Source organism: Candoia aspera, chromosome 8 (assembly GCF_035149785.1).
Source record: "Candoia aspera isolate rCanAsp1 chromosome 8, rCanAsp1.hap2, whole genome shotgun sequence".
Taxonomy (NCBI): domain Eukaryota; kingdom Metazoa; phylum Chordata; class Lepidosauria; order Squamata; family Boidae; genus Candoia; species Candoia aspera.
Window position 1 is genome coordinate 39,824,977 of NC_086160.1, and position 17,411 is coordinate 39,842,387.

Below are 17,411 nucleotides of genomic sequence, written 5' to 3' on the forward strand. Positions count from 1 at the left end.
AAAGCCAATTTGATAAAAAAGTATAAAAACTTGAAAAACTAAGCCCAGCTCCTATAATTTGTCTTAACAAAGATCAAAGACTTGAGAGAACAAATATAATTAAATGGGTCTTAATTATAGGTGAAGCTTGCTACCAAACTTTCAAGCTGTAAGAGTTTCCACCCACCCACACATTCAAAAAAGCATCGTCAGCCCTACAAAGTAGATCAGACTAAGAAACCAATGGCATGTAGGTCAATACTACTTTTACTGTAAAACTACAGCAACAGAATCTTGCAAGCCTGGATGAGCTTCATCCCTCCTTCACTTTCTCTTCGTGTGAACTAGGGAGGGGCATGTCTGAGACATTTTCTCAAGTCAGATTCTTGGAATGAGCTCAAGCCCCACTTATCTGATTGTTGCCTTGGTAGCAGCTCTTCCTCCTGTCCTTTAAGGCCATTCCCCATGCCCTCTACAATTCTTTAAAGCAATATTAGATCATTACCCTTGGTATATGTTTGCTATACATACATCGTATTTCCCAAGGTTTGGTTTCTGCTTTCCTGCTAAGATTTTCAAGGCAGTTGACTTTCCAATACCATTTGTTCCAACCAAACCCAGCACTTCTCCTGGACGAGGAATAGGCAACCTTCATAAAGTAATTAGAGTGCAGACAATATTATAAAAACAAGATATTATATATTTATTTTCCACTTTCCAAGACATCACTTTTTCATTATCATGAGAACTAAATGTGCATTTACAGTGAAAAGTTACAAAAGTTACATTTAGGTTAAGCTCAAATAATGATTCATGCTAGTCTAGAGGAAATGGAGAATTATCAACAGTTTTAACAAAATTTCATTTGCTGTGGCCTTGAAAATATTGTTTAATAAGCAATACAATCTAAATCTGTTTGAATATACTGGGTTATGACTAAGTGTGGTCTGAACCTATTTGTCAATAGAGACTTCATTTATCCTGCAAAAAAAAAGCAAACAACTTCCTGTTTGCAGCACGCTGAATTGCTTGCTTGTGACAGCCTATCAGAAAGCCACAAAGTAGTTACAGTTCTGCTGATCATAATTTGAAAACTTGTAACTTATAGAATAATCAGGAATAATTCTTCTAAGGTTATTTCTTTAGGCACAGAGGGAGTAATTCTTTCATACATTTATTTATTTTTATTTATTTATCTAACTTGTCCCCACCCATCTCCTCCCGTCGGGGGACTTTGGGCAGTTTACAACAATGATTAAAAACAACAACCATAAAATACACAGTATAAAAATACAATAATAAATAATATAAATAAAGGTAAAAATAAAGAATCCAGGTGGCGAAGAATCTAAAACAGTCCAAGTGTGGGAGGAGTGGTCTATAACAACCATCCCCATGTAGATCTATTCCCCTCTCCACCCAAGTGAGGCGGCAGAACCAGGTCTTCAGACTCCGCCGAAAGGCCAGGAGCGATGGGGCCAATCTCACCTCCGGGGGCAGCATGTTCCACAGGGCGGGAGCTACTGCAGAGAAAGCGCACTTCCTGGACCCCGCCAGATGAAATTCTCTTACAGACGGGGTCCGCAGCATGCCCTCTCTGCACAATCGGGTGGGACGGGTTGATGTAATGGGGAAGAGGTGGTCCCTCAGGTAACCTGGCCCCATGCCATGTAGGGCTTTAAAGGTGATAACCAACACCTTGAATTGGACCCAGAAGCAAACTGGTACCCAATGCAGCTCGCGCGGCAGTGGTGTTACATGTGCCCTTCTGCGGGCACCAAAAACAGCTTGCACAGCTGCATTCTGGACCAGCTGGAGCTTCCGGATACTTTTCAAGGGTAGCCCCACGTAGAGCGCATTGCAATAGTCTATATGAGAGATAACAAGGGTATGAGTGACTGTTCGAAGACTATATACATATAGTCTCCAAAGATTACAGCCATTCTTACAATTGTGGCAATACTACATGGAATCATCAAGATCCAAATAATTAATTCAGTCCAGGTAGATATCTAATAAGTGTGTTGATAAATTATCCCAAAGCTGTACTAACATTGCAAAGCAATTTTTCCATACCGTACATCTTTATAGAATGACACAAATAAAATACATATCCACATTACTTTACATTCACAATTAATTTTTTTAGGAACTGTAGTGGAGACATACCTGTGAAGTTTGAAGGCATTGGCACAATATCTGTGAGTTGTTTCTTTCTCCAGGTTGCTAGGCAAGTTAACAATTGACAAGGCTCCAAAAGGACATTTCTGTAAGATAAAGTGAGTTTATACATTTTAAAAGATTACAATCATATTAATGGACCAAAGCATTTGTACTTGCACTTCTCTTTTTAAACAATTAAGAGTGAAGATCATATAATCCTATATTTTATATTTATTTTACTTAAGTATGTAGTAGGCCACAAGGGAAAAATAAATCCAGTTGAAATTGCTTACAGAAGTTGATTAGATAGCTTATAACATTTTTTATTTTTCAAAGCAGAATTCCCAAAAGTATACAGAATTTAATGCATAAAATAATGAACTGTCATAATGATTTGGTCATTACAGCAACCACAGTTGGGAAGGGCAAAGCAGCAAGAATTGAATGCTCAAGTTCTCAAAACAAAACAAAAAACCTGTAACACTAAATTACAATGCATGTGCTTAAAAAAGCAGGATTCTATATTAAAGAGCAACCCCACTTTTCACCACACAATGATTCACACATAATGCTAAGCCATCATGCGGAATCTTTAATGAGGTTTGGCTTAGCGTATTGTTCACACTGAGGCACTATGATTTTGTAAATCATGTTTTATGGCTCAGTGCAATGTGTAAACCCAGCCAATTGTGGTTGATTCAATAAATCACAATTGTCTGACAAGATGTGTGAACATGTGGTGCATTTACAAGACACTAACCGTGGCTCAGAGTTAAACACTGAAAATGCTTACTTAATAAATGAGACCGGTATGACACAGTAAACTACAGCCAGTGCTGTTTGCCAATTCACTTCTTTTTCTGATCAATCTCCTAGTAATATTCAAGGTGGCTGGCTAGCTGACATTTTCTGGATGTTTAATTTAGTATTATCATTATTATAACATTCAACAACAACAAGCTTAAAGTGGACCACCAAGCATGGAGTGGGAAAAGGACAGCCACTTTAGTTTCAGAATGAAGACCTTGTGTGCCCATATAAGGGGTAAAAAAACAAAAAGTAAAGCAGTAGAACTGGTCTTAATTTAACTTCATTTTCTTGGAAGGCTAATAGCTACTTATTAAAAGTACCCAGCATTAGTCCTAAGCCACAGCCCATACTGCTTAATCAAGAGCAAACCAATCGATTTTACTAACTGTTACATCACCTACTACCTCTCCACAAAGGCAAAGGGCGTTTAGAGCACTGTGTAACAACAGACTGTGTCTTACATTCAGGCAGAATGCAAGCCTTTGGCCAGTCTTTTGAATATCTGGGAGGAGGAGCAAAAAAGCAGCACACAAACTGAGAAATCTCATCCAGCAATGGGGGGAAAATGAAAAGAAAAGCACCCATATTTGAACAGTCCTATTTTGATAGATAATGTGTGTGTGTTTAAGTATATTTCAATTATTAATGAACAGATGATCCATACCTTAATACAAATACCGCAACCAATACATAATGTTTCGGAAATCCATGCTATTTTGCACTGTGATGTTACTTCTATGCACAATTTTCCTGATCAAAAATAAATAAAAAGAACAAGAATTATTCAGAGCAGCATTAGCTCTGATGAGCAAGAATACAAATTTGTAAATGAAGTCTCAAATAATCCTGAGATTAAGTCTCTTAATCACATAACATATTTCTTAATTTATTTAAAATAAAAAAATCAGTGAAGATACTGGAATGTATTCAGGATATTTACGAATATGACTCTACAGTTGAGAAATATGTTTTTTAATGATTTTTTTTCTGTTTTGATTTTATTTTTTAAAAATAGTTCTATATAAGCGACTTTGCATTTCTTACCCATTCGAACCACAGGGCAACTCTTCTTGCATTCCTGGCGGCATTTCTTTGGCTTACATTTATCGTGATTCACAATAGCAATTCTTGTTAGTTTATCAGCCATAGTAAGGATTTACAGATTATGCACATACACAAACTAAGGATTCCAAAATGATGGTTCTAGAGCAAAAGAACAAACAGAAATAATAAATATCCAGGAAGCACTAGGGGTAGGATTAAGTAGATATCAGTGAGATAGCAAAGTCAAAGAACAAGCATGCTCAGTACAAGGTGGGGGGTCTCATCTCACTTTTGTGGGCAAAGCCTACTGAAAACCAAATTCTGTAGAATACAAATCTGTTTCCTTATCAGCAATACAAACAATGTATGAACTATGATACAATATTTTTTTAAAAAAAACTCAGCTCTTAAACTGCAACTTTCAGTAGCTCATGTACATTTAATCTGAGAAACTGACTGCCTAGTTAAAAAAGTATTACTCATTCACGTTCCCTCTCATATACTCCTATCTCCAAATATGACAGTATCTGAATGAGTTCTGTAGTCATATTATTTTTATAGCACTTAATGTATCCAATATCAAAGTTTTAATTGAAAGCAAATTAGCCTATTTAATCAGGTATACTGACCTGCAGACTGTATACATACTTCTAATAGCCTAGTTGAAGTTTACATTTTTTTTATCCAAGAGAATATATAGAACTTTCATGTACTGCAATCATTTTCCTGATATTTTTAAGTCAGTTTTTTTACTGACTTTTTGTAGATAATTAGTGGACTGTAACACTAAGTAGCACTGACATTAAGCAAAGTATTGAGCAGTGCTTTGTGTTTGAAAGGAAAACAGAGCTTCAGAGCACTCATAGAGTGTCTGCTTAAAAGTACATAAACTTTTATTGGGTTCATGTGGCCACTATTTGCATCTGCAGCACAATCCCAAGAAAGTATGTGTTTAACTAGTTCCTGCCAGGTGCTACCTAATTACATACACCCAAACTCCAAAGCACCTTTTCTCTTCAAATTCAAAGTGTTGCTCAACCCTATCTGATGTTACCTTCAGTATCCTGCAGACAGCCAAAATTTTATCTGTTCATCCTCTCCATCCATAATTATTAAACTACTGAAAATGTAGGAAGCACTTACATACAACAGGCTACATCCACATGTTCTAGATGATTGGCATAACAAAAGACTCATAAAGCAGCTTTGTAAGGATGATTCAATTAATAAACAAACATTTCTAGTCAACCAAAGAAGTTATTTAAATATCCAGGGTTTATACTACCACAATCATCTCTGCTACCTAATTATCACTGAGAACTACGCTGCCTGTCTTACCATGTTCAAAATGAATGCTACAAAATTATATGGTGAGCAAAATATGAGTTTGACACTTTTGCCATGATCATCTGCAAAACCCATGGGCAGTAACAGAATTAGGCGGGAAAAACATTTTTTTTGTATCTTATTAAATCTTATTTTGACATGTGTTTAGAATTTGAATAAAAATAAGTTAGTGGGACATGTATCATTAAGAATAATTTCTCTTTGGAAAGAGAACAGCTACAAAAAATTGGGGCAAAGCTTCTGCTAAATGTAGACATCTAACCCAGAACACACTGTGTTTTGCATCCTGAGATTTTACTTCTGTATGTTTATTTCCTAGAACTTTCCTACAGCTGTGTTTACAAAATCTGAGAAGTAATAAAACTCTAAATACTTAGAATTACAAGTGCCTTATAAGTGCTTATTCTGATTATTAAATATGCTTATAATTTTGTTCAACAACTGAATGACAACTTGCAAAAATTATTCTAGATGCCTTAAGATTTTTTTTTTTTGCCACAACAGACTAAAAAGCACCCATCTCAAACCACACTTGGATTTTTCATAGCATTAAAACCATACTCATGACTTTTTATTTCATTGAAATAATACTGTTTGGGTTCAAGCACATTCAAAAACTTAAACAAATATAGTATCTAAAAGCAGAGCTACCTTAATGGTCAAATAAAAAGAATTTTATTGGATTCAGAAAATAGGCAAGTAGAAGGGACATTCCCTAACCAGGGTGCCGCCGCTGGGGGGGACGGGACCTTCCGATCGAACATACCTTGAATAAAGAGGGCTCTTGGAAAAGAGTTCAGTCGAAAATAAATGCTCTCTATACTATGTAAGTCTTCAAAGACCTAAAGTTACCAACAAAAGGGAAGAGTTAAGGGCCCCACTAGGATGTAACACTGTGGTGTCACAGTTAAAAGTGCCGGATTGGAATTGGGAAGAATCAAATTCAGGTCCACTCAACTATTAAGCTTATTGAGTGACTTTGCGGCCGTCAGTTTTTCCTTGCCCAACTGTTGTGAGGATAAAGGAGGGTAGGGGTAATCCAAACATGTCTTGAGCAACTCAGAAGAAAGGCGAAATATAAATGTAAGGACTAAGAAATAAGCCTCCCCTGGAGATGAAGAAGGGGTGTCAATGGAGCCACGGCAGTATAAATTCGGGATTATTCTACCCTCTCACACGCGAGGTTCGTTCTCTTTCACCGCGACAGGAAAGCACAAGGCAGCCGGATAGCAGCGGCCCAGCCAGCCCTATCTACAGCTACCAGCCAACCCCACCTGATCAGAGAAGGAGCAGGCGTCGGCCCAAGTACCACTATCCATTAGTTTCACTTACCAGGAAAGTTAAGAGGCGGGAAGAAAGAAAGAAACCCTCCCGTCTGAGATGGGAAGAACAAGAAGGGGGCTACGAATGAAGAAGCCTCAAGGCCCCGTGGCTCACAGGTGGACACGGAGACAACGTGCTCCGACTGCCACCCGGCCAAAATGGCCGCCACCCTTAAAGGAGGAGCCGGCGCCGCTCACTATAGAGATGAAGTCTATGATGAGATATGCACAGCGCCATAGACAAGAAGGAAAGCCGGAAGTGCAAGTGAAAGGTGGTTCTCTGCGTGACATCATCAGTTAGCGACGGACTATCTAGAAAACCAATGGGGGGGAGGAGGAGGAATCAATTAACTGAGAGCTAAAGAGCGTGGAGGGGCGTGGCCAAAAAGTAGGTAGCGCTGTTACCGTGGTGGGACATGTAAGTAGGTATCTTATCGCGTGCTACTGCTGAGCGTTAGTGAACGTTCCGTAACTATCCTCGTTTTGGCTTGCAGTTACCTTTTCATACCAAATATGATTACTGGTTAAGATTTCAGGGGATCTCTTAAAACAAAGAAAAATTGAAATGGCCCTCGATATTGGATTTTTTTTTAAAGACAGTATTAAAGACGTTAGGACGAAGAAAAAAGCTTAGAGTTCCATGTTGGAGAAGTCTGTTGTTGAGCGTATGCTATTCCGCATCTAAGCAGACCATCCTTGGTGCTTTGACAGAAATGGGAGAAGCAGGATTAGAAGAGGAAGGGTAGGGTAGAAGCGTTAATTGTGGCTTTGCTATATGTGTGCGGCGTTGTCTCTGCCTGGTATGTGAATATCATAGTGGTGTTCATATGGTATTGTGAACATGGGTGAAGAGTGAGCAATACTAATAAGGTCTTATAGACAATGCGGGTCTCTAGAAATTATACAGAGGTAATGTAGGAAATTTGAGTGTGCTCATGCTAATAAGAAAGCTGCGTAAGAGATAAAGACGGTTGTATCTGAACTTGTTTGAAAACGCATTTTCTCACTGTTTCTGTCCCATGATCTGCAATAGCAACAGTGATAAACAGGTCATGTTTTAATTTCAGGTATAAGTGTAACCTGTTTATGCCATGGAGTCATATCATTATCAATGATCAAATTCTGCCTTACCAGGACAGAACTCAGCAAAAAAGTTGTTTGAACAACTATTATGTTTCAAGATAGCAGTTTTGTGGGGATTATTGTGTCTCTTGTCCTACAGTAAAGCTCAAATCTGCTTCAAATAGGGAGGCTCAGATTTTGTCTAGATTCAAATCTCATTTAATTAGGTGAATGATCTAAGGATTTAGCTATAACATATCCCAAAGTATCCTCAACCAAATTATGGAAATACATCAGCTTTAGTATTCCAAATAATTGCAATGAGATCAGTGAAATGATTAGGCTGGTAATTAAAGCACAGATGAGAAAAATCACTGAAAACATGACAAAATACAAGTAAGAATTCATATTTGAGCTTATTTTTTGACAGTAAGATAGCGAATAATAGTAATAATATTTTTCTCATTGCTGTATTTGCATAAGGCTCCTCAGTAGAGCTATTTGAAATAGTAAAAGAACTTTCCAGCATAAGTCCAGTGGAACTGATACTAAAATATTGAAGACTGTTGTGCTCAATTTGTGCCACAGTTTGTAAACAAAATCATATCTGCAGTGAATTAGGTATTATAGCACTGACAGCCTGTGCTGGAGGCAGCCAACACAGTGGCTTGCCAAATTGTGATACCTATTTCTCAGTTACAGTAGTTCAGGAAGATACATTATTTGGAATTTGGATATTCTGTAGATCTTTGCCCATCCTGGACAAGTTGAAGTTCTAGACCACAGAGAGAGGATGGAGTTCCAATTGCCCTTTTTACCCTACAAATCTGGATACTTAGAAGTGTGCAAAGCTTTCAGAAGAAATGCTTTATAGTGTATGGGAGAATGTAGAAGCATCTGTTTTCTTTCTAACTGTTAAATCTGCCATAACCATTTGCTTTGGGGGGGGGGAGTAACATTTCTGTGCATGCAAGACAACTGTGAAAAGCTTCTGAAGCAGCTGAACAAGCCTTGCAAATGATGCATATAGTTTTTGAGTGGTCTAACCTGACATTTCTGGATAATAAGTTTCTTTCAAAACATTATCTAGATCTATTCCAGTCTATATGTCACCCTAGGATTAAGATAGAAGCACTCATGATCATTATGGTGATGACTTGTGCTGGTTACTGGGTGGTGGAGCTATCCAGTAAGTCTGTTCATTGAGCTTGTCCTTACAGTGACTCTTGATAACATTGAACATGATATTCTCTTTTCTTCCTTATTTAGCCTCAGTACTACATCTAAACTTTTGAGATAGTCAGTTTCTGAAGGTAATATTCTGTATATTGTGTACTGCCCCATGATTTTGACTTACCCAAAGATCTTAAGTTCCATCCTTTATATGATTTAACATCTGCTATATGATCTCTTCAGGAGATATGATCTAGAGTTTTGGACATTACTATCTTCAGTAAATTCTCAGGTCTCCCTGCTGTTTTATGAAAAGGCTGTGGACCTCATGAACAAATAGTTGGATTCAGTTCTAAAGTAGATGAGAATTGCAGAAACTTAAAGCAGGAGAAATGGCTTTCTGTGGAAGACAGCTGATCTAAATAATGTTGCACAACTGTCCGATGGTATGGTATTTTCTCTGCAGAACTAAGTACACAACTTGAGAATACTTCTGTTTCTTTATTTTCAGGGAAAATATAGGTAGGAATGCTTTTTATACCAATTGTTGCCTTTTCTAGAGTAGTTGGCTATGCTCTATTGCTCCAAAACAGACTTCTGTAGTGTTTACAGATGGCTGTCCCTGATGGTGGCCTGGTAGCTTCAGCTGGTGAAAATGCAGCTACAAACACCTGTATTGTTTCTATTACAGAACTAAGACATGGACTGTGATTTTGACTTCCTGGATACTTGTTTTCTAATCCTGTGTCTAGGGAAACTTCCTCATTAATGTCATGGGAACATTCTATTTTTGAACAATAAAGGACCATATTATTAAAATGGAAAATGGCTTTCTAAAAGAAAATTAAAGCATGTTCATGAACCACAGATTCTTGACATTTTAAATAATATAAAAACAGTTTAGAAACCAGATCTAACACACTGGAAACTGTTCTTGCTATTAATACATTTGAAATAATTCCAGTAGCTGTAACTAATACAATTTAAAGGTCTTTCTGAATTTTCCCATTGTGTAATTATCTTATAATTCATTCCTGTTAATGTTTTTTTATTATTATGACTAACTCTGAAGAATAATTTTATTCTTTTATTTTTATGTTAAAGATGAAGACCAGCAAAAAAGATAATATAATTTGTGAATATATTGTTCAGCAAAAGGTGCCTTGTGATGTTTAATGTGGATGACTCCTTTTTTCTGTAACTTTTAGATGCATTCAAATTCATCATTGATTATTTTCCAATATAAAATAAATTGGTTGAATCATCAATAATAGAAGAAAAATAGGCAAAACTTATTTTATATATTTCTGTTCTTCCGAGGACTTCAGGATGGAACTATGCTGATTCATTTTAGCCTTGTAATGGCTTTGAGCTAAGAGACTAAGTCCCATTGTTGAGTTTTACCTGAGGGAGAATTCAAACTCACGTGCTCTGTTCTAGGTCCTACTATATGTTCCTCTACATCAGTGTTCCTCATCTAATGAGATCTCTCTCTTTCCCACCAATGATACATAAAAGTATCTGTTGTGATTTACTGTCTGAAATGAACAAAAAGGGCAGGAGTGGGGGTGGCGGCGTGAGAGAGAGGAAAACAGAGAAGCAGGGGAGAGCAACTAGTCAAGTGGGCTGGTGAGGCAAAGAGAATTGAGCATCTCAGCAGTGAGTCTAGGTTTTGAGCTGCTTCTGAAACATTTTGGCTTGGGAGACAAAATAAAATAGTGCTTGTTGCATGTTTCTAATTATTTGTATTTTTTTTAGTTGGGTGTTAGGGGAATAGTGCTATCATACTGCTTCTGTCCCAGTTAGCTCTCATTCATATTTTATAGTTTTAACAGTAAAAAGTATTGGCAATTAGTATAACTCAATTTACTGTTCCTGATAAATATAATACGAGGATGCCTTTAAACACACACACACACACACACACACGGAATATGTTTGTTTGTTTGTTTATTTTTCCCTGGAAAAGTGGGTCTTTTGTTTCAGTCTTAGTAGGGTCCAGGTTCTTTGAGAGAGTGATTTATGGAATCATGAAAAGTTGGGAGCTGTTTCTTTGTACTTTTCTGGCATCTGAAATGGGAAGGAAAAACAAATGTTTTTTTTTTCAGTTTGCATCTATTTGATTTATGAGATCTTATATCTTGCCAATCTCCAGAGCATCATTTATACTTACTATTTATTTGATTTATTCTCCTGCCTTTCTATTCTGGTAGGAACTCAAGAGGGCTATGGTGAATACTCAGAATAACATTCTTTTGTTAAATACGTGTACTATTGCAACCTTAATATTTAACTAGACCATTTAGTCATGGCAATAAATACTGACTCTCCAGAAACTCAAATCTGCAATCCATAATAGCAAAAACTTCATGTATTCAACATGGCTAGATAAGTTGCTTACTGCAGACAAGAAGGAAATAATAGACAGGCAAAAGATCTGCCTAGAACTCAGCAATCAAGCCCTAAATATATGTCAGACCTGCTCTTTAAATCCTACGCTTTTTCCTCTTATTCTTTAGGGCATTCTTTTTCTGTCCTTGAAAATTGGAGGTATTTGTTCTGTGTTTGCATAATGGTTCTGCTTGACTTGAAAATTATTAGTTCTCACCTTGCCAGCTTTAATCCTTACACATAGTGTGAAGTCCACTTGTTCTGAAATATCCCTTGATTTTCCATAAGAAGATTTGAGGAGTAATCCTGATTAATTTATAATCTAACATGATGGATCACTGATTCTACCACAAATTTTGTATAGCTCAAACTGAAGCTAGTTTCACTAAAAATATTAAAAGTGAAATCCAACACTGTCTGATCAAATCCTTTGTCCTTTCCTACCTGTATTTTTTTTATTTTATTAAGAACTTTATTCAGTTTCAACATATATAGTTACAATACAATATAAAAAATATAGAAAAGCAAGAAAAGATAGCTAAAGAACAAAGAAGAAACAATAGAAGAGAAGAAATGAAAGATGGTTTCCCATTTCTCCCATGCAGGTATAAATATAATTTGAAATGTAATCTCTTACCCGTAATTAGACCATATTAATACTGTTCCTTTCAAAGCAAACCATTTAGTCACTAAAACCCACAATTCCCAATTCCCAAAGTTCCCCAATTCACACCTCCGGCCAATTGGAGGGGTAGTTTAGGCATTGACAAATTGTTTTATGAAGTTGCAGTAGAAGAGGGGAAGAGCTAAAATCAGGGAGTTTGGGCAAAGGATAGAATTTTGGTGATTCTGTCCCTCAACTGTAATCCTGTGAGAGGTTTAATCTTCAGTAAAATCCCCAAGGTGATAATTTTTGTCTACGGAAGACTATAGATATACCCACAATAGAGCCGTGTCCAGTTCTGTTTAATGGAGTGGTGGGCTTTTTTCCTGGCAAGATTTTGCAAGAATTTATTATAAGAATGACTAACTATATTCTTTTTTTCCACTCTTGCATTTTGTTTTAAATTTAAAATGCCTCTCCCTCATGTTTTTACTAACCAAAAAAATAATATGTTCCTATTCTTGGTCAAAAGCAATTATAACCATTAGGTCAAAAAATGAGAAACACTGGAAAAAAATCAGGGAGTAGGAAGGTCACCTAAAATATTTCAACCAAAGATTGCTACATTTGTGGCAGACCTTTTCAACATTTTCCTTACTGTTCCTATTGTCATGAGCATGGAATATTTTAAACATACTTTTAACTTTTTTTCCCAGTGAAAAATGACCACTGCCAACAAGACTCCCCCTGGTGCAGATCCGAAACAGCTGGAAAGGACAGGAACCGTTCGAGAAATAGGTTCACAAGCTGTTTGGTCTCTTTCATCTTGTAAACCGGGTAAGCTGTGAAAACATCTTAACTGGTAGACAGACCAGAAACTCTCTTTGTAAATTGCCTAAAAGTAGAAAGTAACTTTTGGAGTTAATTTAAATTAGCTATGACAATCTAACATATGTGTTTTAGGCTTTTTATGTCCAAGAAAATAGTTTGGGAATGTAGAATATGTGTGCTATTCCTGTTCACTGTTTGTCAATTTAACATATGTGTTTTAGGTTTTTGGTGTCCAAGAAAATAGTTCAGGAACGTAGAATGTATGTGCTATTCCCATTCACTAACAAGAGCTTTTTAGATTACATGCTCTCAGTGTTCTAGTATTTTCTGCGCTTCCAAATGTAACAGGATCTATATATCCCTAGGATAGATTATATAACTGTGAGTTTTGTTACACTGATTGCATAAGAATGGTGTGCTAAAGACCATCTGTTTCCGTATATTCAAACTAGGATTTGGGGTGGACCAATTACGAGATGATAATCTAGAAACATACTGGCAGTCTGATGGATCACAGCCTCATTTGGTCAACATCCAATTCAGGTTTGAATAGTTATGCACATATATGTCCCAGTTAATATGCATTCATCATTATTAAAAAGATCTATTATGCAATTTGTGTGTGTGTGTGTATGTAAAATACAGCAGTAAAGGAGCAATAAAACCACAAAGTTAATAAGCATAGCAATAAAAAAGAAGGAAAGGAAAAACACATACACCAAAGCATAGAAATTATGCTATAAAAAGAAAACTCCCCAAACATTGACAATTTCCCTGTGTAAGAAAAAAACTAATTCAGATGTTGACAAACAACACATATCCATTTATGCAAGCAAGTTGTAGATTTCTCTTTCCAGTGTTGTACAGTAATTCTTTTCACTAAGACACATGCCACCCAAACTACAATGTTTGGTATTTTGATAAATATTGGGAATATAACTAAGAAGAACATATGCTTCCTTAACATATACTGATTGATTCCAAATCATATTAGCAATCTTGTTGATGTCAGCTCAAATGCAATAATTACAGGACAAGACCAAACTGTATAGGTTAATGTTCCAACTCTCAAGTTACATCTCTAATAACAGGATGGTTGTACCCAATCTTTATTAAACATTCTTTGAGGTATACAATATGCACAAAATAATTCTTGTTTTTGCACATGTGGTCCTCATTAACCATAATCACCTTATCTCTAGTTTTACCTATCAGCATTTGGTAAATACAGACTAGAGCTTGTTATCTGCAGTACACCTACCAACATTTCTTCATTTATGGTTGTGATTTGTCTACCATTTTGCTTGTTTGTAAATATATGTATATATATCAGGCTTTCACCAAATCCTCCCTATCTTCTGTCATTCTTCCTTTTGGCCTGCTCAACCCCACTTTTCCCAGTGTACAGCCATCAAGTTTTACAGTGCTTCCATCCCTCCTTCCCATCAGCCCACCGAACACCAGTTTTCCTATTGTACCCTTACCCATTTTCACAGGAACTTCACAGGACATTTTCCAGGGCTGTAGTACCTAACCCTCCCAATTCCCATAAATTTAAGGTCTCATTGTCTGTGGCTTTGTATCCACATTTGAGGCTGGAGGAAAACTCCCCCAAGTAATGAGGGTCACCTATATCAGCTTTATTTTAAGATAATAAGAATCTAGTTTCATATTGTTTAAATAATACTAATTTCTTCAACTTCCTATAAAGAAGAGTTTTTGGCTTAGGAGAGACAGATAATTTCTCCAGAACCCTTAATAAGAAGTGATTTTAAGAAGCAGCAGTTGCATCTGGACCAAATAAACCAAAGAAGTAGTGCAATGAAATTGATTTTGAAGACCTCAGTGCAATGGGTCTGCATGAAAAGGACCAAATTCAGTTGTGATTTTTTTAGATTTTTTTTATCCCCCCTTTATTATTTCTATAAACAACTCAAGGTGGGGAACATATCTAATACTCCTTTCTCCCCCTATTTCCCCCACAACAACAACCCTGTGAAGTGAGTTGGGCTGATAGAGAGTGACTAGTCCAAAGTCACCCAGCCAGCTTTTGTTGTTGGTTTAATAATTATCTCACAAATGACATAATTTTCATCAGTTACATCACCAGGATAACATTCTCTTCAGTTTATCAGACTTTTATGAATAAGGGACACCTCTTCCCCAAGTCAGTCAGTTAAATGTGATTTCACTGTAGAACTACCCTGAGGTAAATCTTTTTTCTTTTTAATTCTGTGAAAATTTAAAAGCAGCCTCCTGAAAACTGAGTTGATTCAAAATAACAATACTATGAGAAGCCCAGTTTGATTGCTCCCAAACAGATTTAGATGATATTTTTAAATTAAGATCCCATATCCTCAGCTTTTCATGGGTAAGTGGGTAAAAGTTATATCTGAATATGCGGGAAAATTTATTTATTTATTTATTTATTTATTTATTTATTTATTTATTTAATTTCTATCCCACCTTTATTATTTTTATAAATAACTCAAGGTGGCAAACATACCTAATACTCCCTCCTCCTCCTATTTTCCCCACAACAACAACCCCATGAGATGAGTTGGGCTGACAGAGAGTGACCAGCCCAAGGTCACTCAGCCAGCTTTACATATTCACCATTCTTCCTTGATAAATAAAAACAGAAAATGTGCCTGCAGAAAGAATGAGTGAATCCTGAAACAGTTAGATGGCTACATTTTTGCAGTCACGTTTTGTGTATTCATTGCCTATAGCAAAAAAATACATAACTTTTGAAAATAAGTATAATTATACATATGCTTTTATACTATTCTAACTTCTAAATTTATATTTGAGATATGTATTCTAATAATTTAACTTTAGTTCATGGCCACAAAATCCCAGATATTTCAGTATAAATTATTCTTTCACTGTTGTAACTTAATATTGAATTTTAACTTCATTCAGTTTTGATATGCAAAAAAAGCCCAGCTTATTGTTTACATATTAATTTAGAATGAAAAAAAAGTTGAAAGATATGAATTACTCTAAATTATGTTTTTAAAATCTTCAAATTACAAATATTTGGTTAATGTTTTGAGTCTTAAATAATGAAATAAATAAATAAAATTGCTTAGAATTTGAATCTTGGGATAACCAATGAAGCCAAGGATCTTTATATAAAGATGTATATAAAGCTACATTTCAGATCTTTGCTTAGTTCAGATTATCCAGTATGAGCTTGAGGGGTGTAGAACAGGGATCTAAAATTCAAATCACCTAGACTGGTGCATTCAGACTAGTTCATTATCTTGAGGCTTGCAGTACTGAAGACTTTGTATATTGATTCAAAAGTCTCTAGTGAACTGAAAATGAAGAAGAGTATCATGGTATGCTATTAAACATAAATTTATAGAACTTTTGTTTTAAAACACCTTTACTGTGAATCAAAGCTGCTTGTGAATCAGGGCTACAAAATAGCCATTTCATTTGGCCAGTTGGCTGGCACCATTTTTTATTAACCAGAACTCCTTCCCTCCTTTGGGCAGCCCCAGCCTTCTCACCCATTTGTTCTAGCCAAGCTTTGTCTTCCTGCTGACCCTACTCAGAGATTCTGTTGATAGCAGGATCACTGACAGAAGCAGCACCCACTATGGAGTAAGGGAGTGGGTGGGGGTTCCATAGAGGCCTTCAGTGCTGATTATATGGTCCAGCTGACCATGCCTCACTGCTTCTGGGAGATCAGCCAGGGGCTAAGATGAGCCCCCATGCCACTCCTCCCATGTCCCAGCCTGCCTGTCTGCTCAGCACTCAGTGCCCTGGTCTTCCTGACCAGCATTCTCAGTGCCTACAAATGCTTGTTGTGGGCCACAGAAAATGACTTCAAGGGCTGCATGTCTTCTACACTGACTATGAGTTTGAGGCCCATGGTTTGGAATTTAGGTGGATACATATGTGGGTCTGTACTGCAGGTGAATCTATTTATATGATAAAGATGGGCTCCCAAAATCAATAAAAAATCATTCTGTTGTGATGTCTCTCCCTACTTTCCCTTTTTTTATATGAATGAATTCTGTTTTATTGGAGAAAAATTCATGATGAAGACATCAAAGCTAGTCCGTAATACAAAATTATATTATATTTTGGAGAGAGATTACTTTTTGGTGGGTTCTACATAAATTATTCTATTAGAAACAAAAGCTTAAGTGTGTTCCATTATAGGTATATTTTAAAAACATGCATATGATATTGTAAAAGGAAACTTTGAATTAATTTTTTTCAGTGTTTTCAATTTTTAACCCACCATTCAAACAAGTAACAAAGTTTCAAAATAATGGTACTGTTGTACTAAACCTTACTTAATCATATTTTTTTTATCATCTAACCTTGCTTTTCCAATTTTTTAATTCCAGAAGAAAAACTACCGTGAAAACATTATGCATTTATGCAGATTATAAATCTGATGAAAGTTACACTCCAAGCAAAATCTCTGTGAGAGTAGGAAACAACTTTCACAATCTTCAGGAAATTCGGGTTGGTATATTTTTCTCCTTAAAAAACATTATTACAGATAAGTCCTTCCAAGATACAGCATACCTGTGCTTACCTATTCACAATCCAAAATTGGGAAGTCAGAAGAAATTTAAGTGGATACAATCCAGGTAATTGTACTCCTTGACTGGATGATTTCTGGAAAGGGGGAAAACTCTCCCCTCTTCAAATCCTGC

General features: G+C 36.3%; 2 protein-coding genes across 3 annotated transcripts in view; one reads left to right on the forward strand and one right to left on the reverse strand.

The window, feature by feature from the left end:
- The window catches only part of ABCE1 (ATP binding cassette subfamily E member 1), a 29,931-nt gene extending 23,065 nt beyond the window's left edge, over positions 1-6,866 (reverse strand). Inside the window, exons 1-5 of the mRNA XM_063310138.1 lie at positions 6,676-6,866; positions 3,997-4,155; positions 3,617-3,702; positions 2,149-2,246; positions 511-628 (exon numbers count right to left, since the gene is read on the reverse strand). Coding sequence (XP_063166208.1) covers positions 511-628; positions 2,149-2,246; positions 3,617-3,702; positions 3,997-4,099 — 405 coding nt within the window. The 5' untranslated portion in view covers positions 4,100-4,155; positions 6,676-6,866. The remainder of the gene's footprint in view (positions 1-510; positions 629-2,148; positions 2,247-3,616; positions 3,703-3,996; positions 4,156-6,675) is intronic.
- A 129-nt stretch (positions 6,867-6,995) lies between these two features.
- Positions 6,996-17,411, forward strand: part of ANAPC10 (anaphase promoting complex subunit 10) — a 34,057-nt gene continuing 23,641 nt past the window's right edge. The window contains exons 1-4 of one of the 2 annotated variants that reach the window (XM_063310295.1): positions 6,996-7,053; positions 12,612-12,732; positions 13,179-13,269; positions 17,097-17,217. In XM_063310295.1, the coding sequence (XP_063166365.1) occupies positions 12,618-12,732; positions 13,179-13,269; positions 17,097-17,217 (327 nt within the window). In that variant the 5' untranslated portion in view covers positions 6,996-7,053; positions 12,612-12,617. Of the gene's footprint in view, positions 7,054-7,446; positions 7,466-12,611; positions 12,733-13,178; positions 13,270-17,096; positions 17,218-17,411 lie in introns of those variants that run through there. The other variant, XM_063310294.1, reaches the window with a different exon arrangement.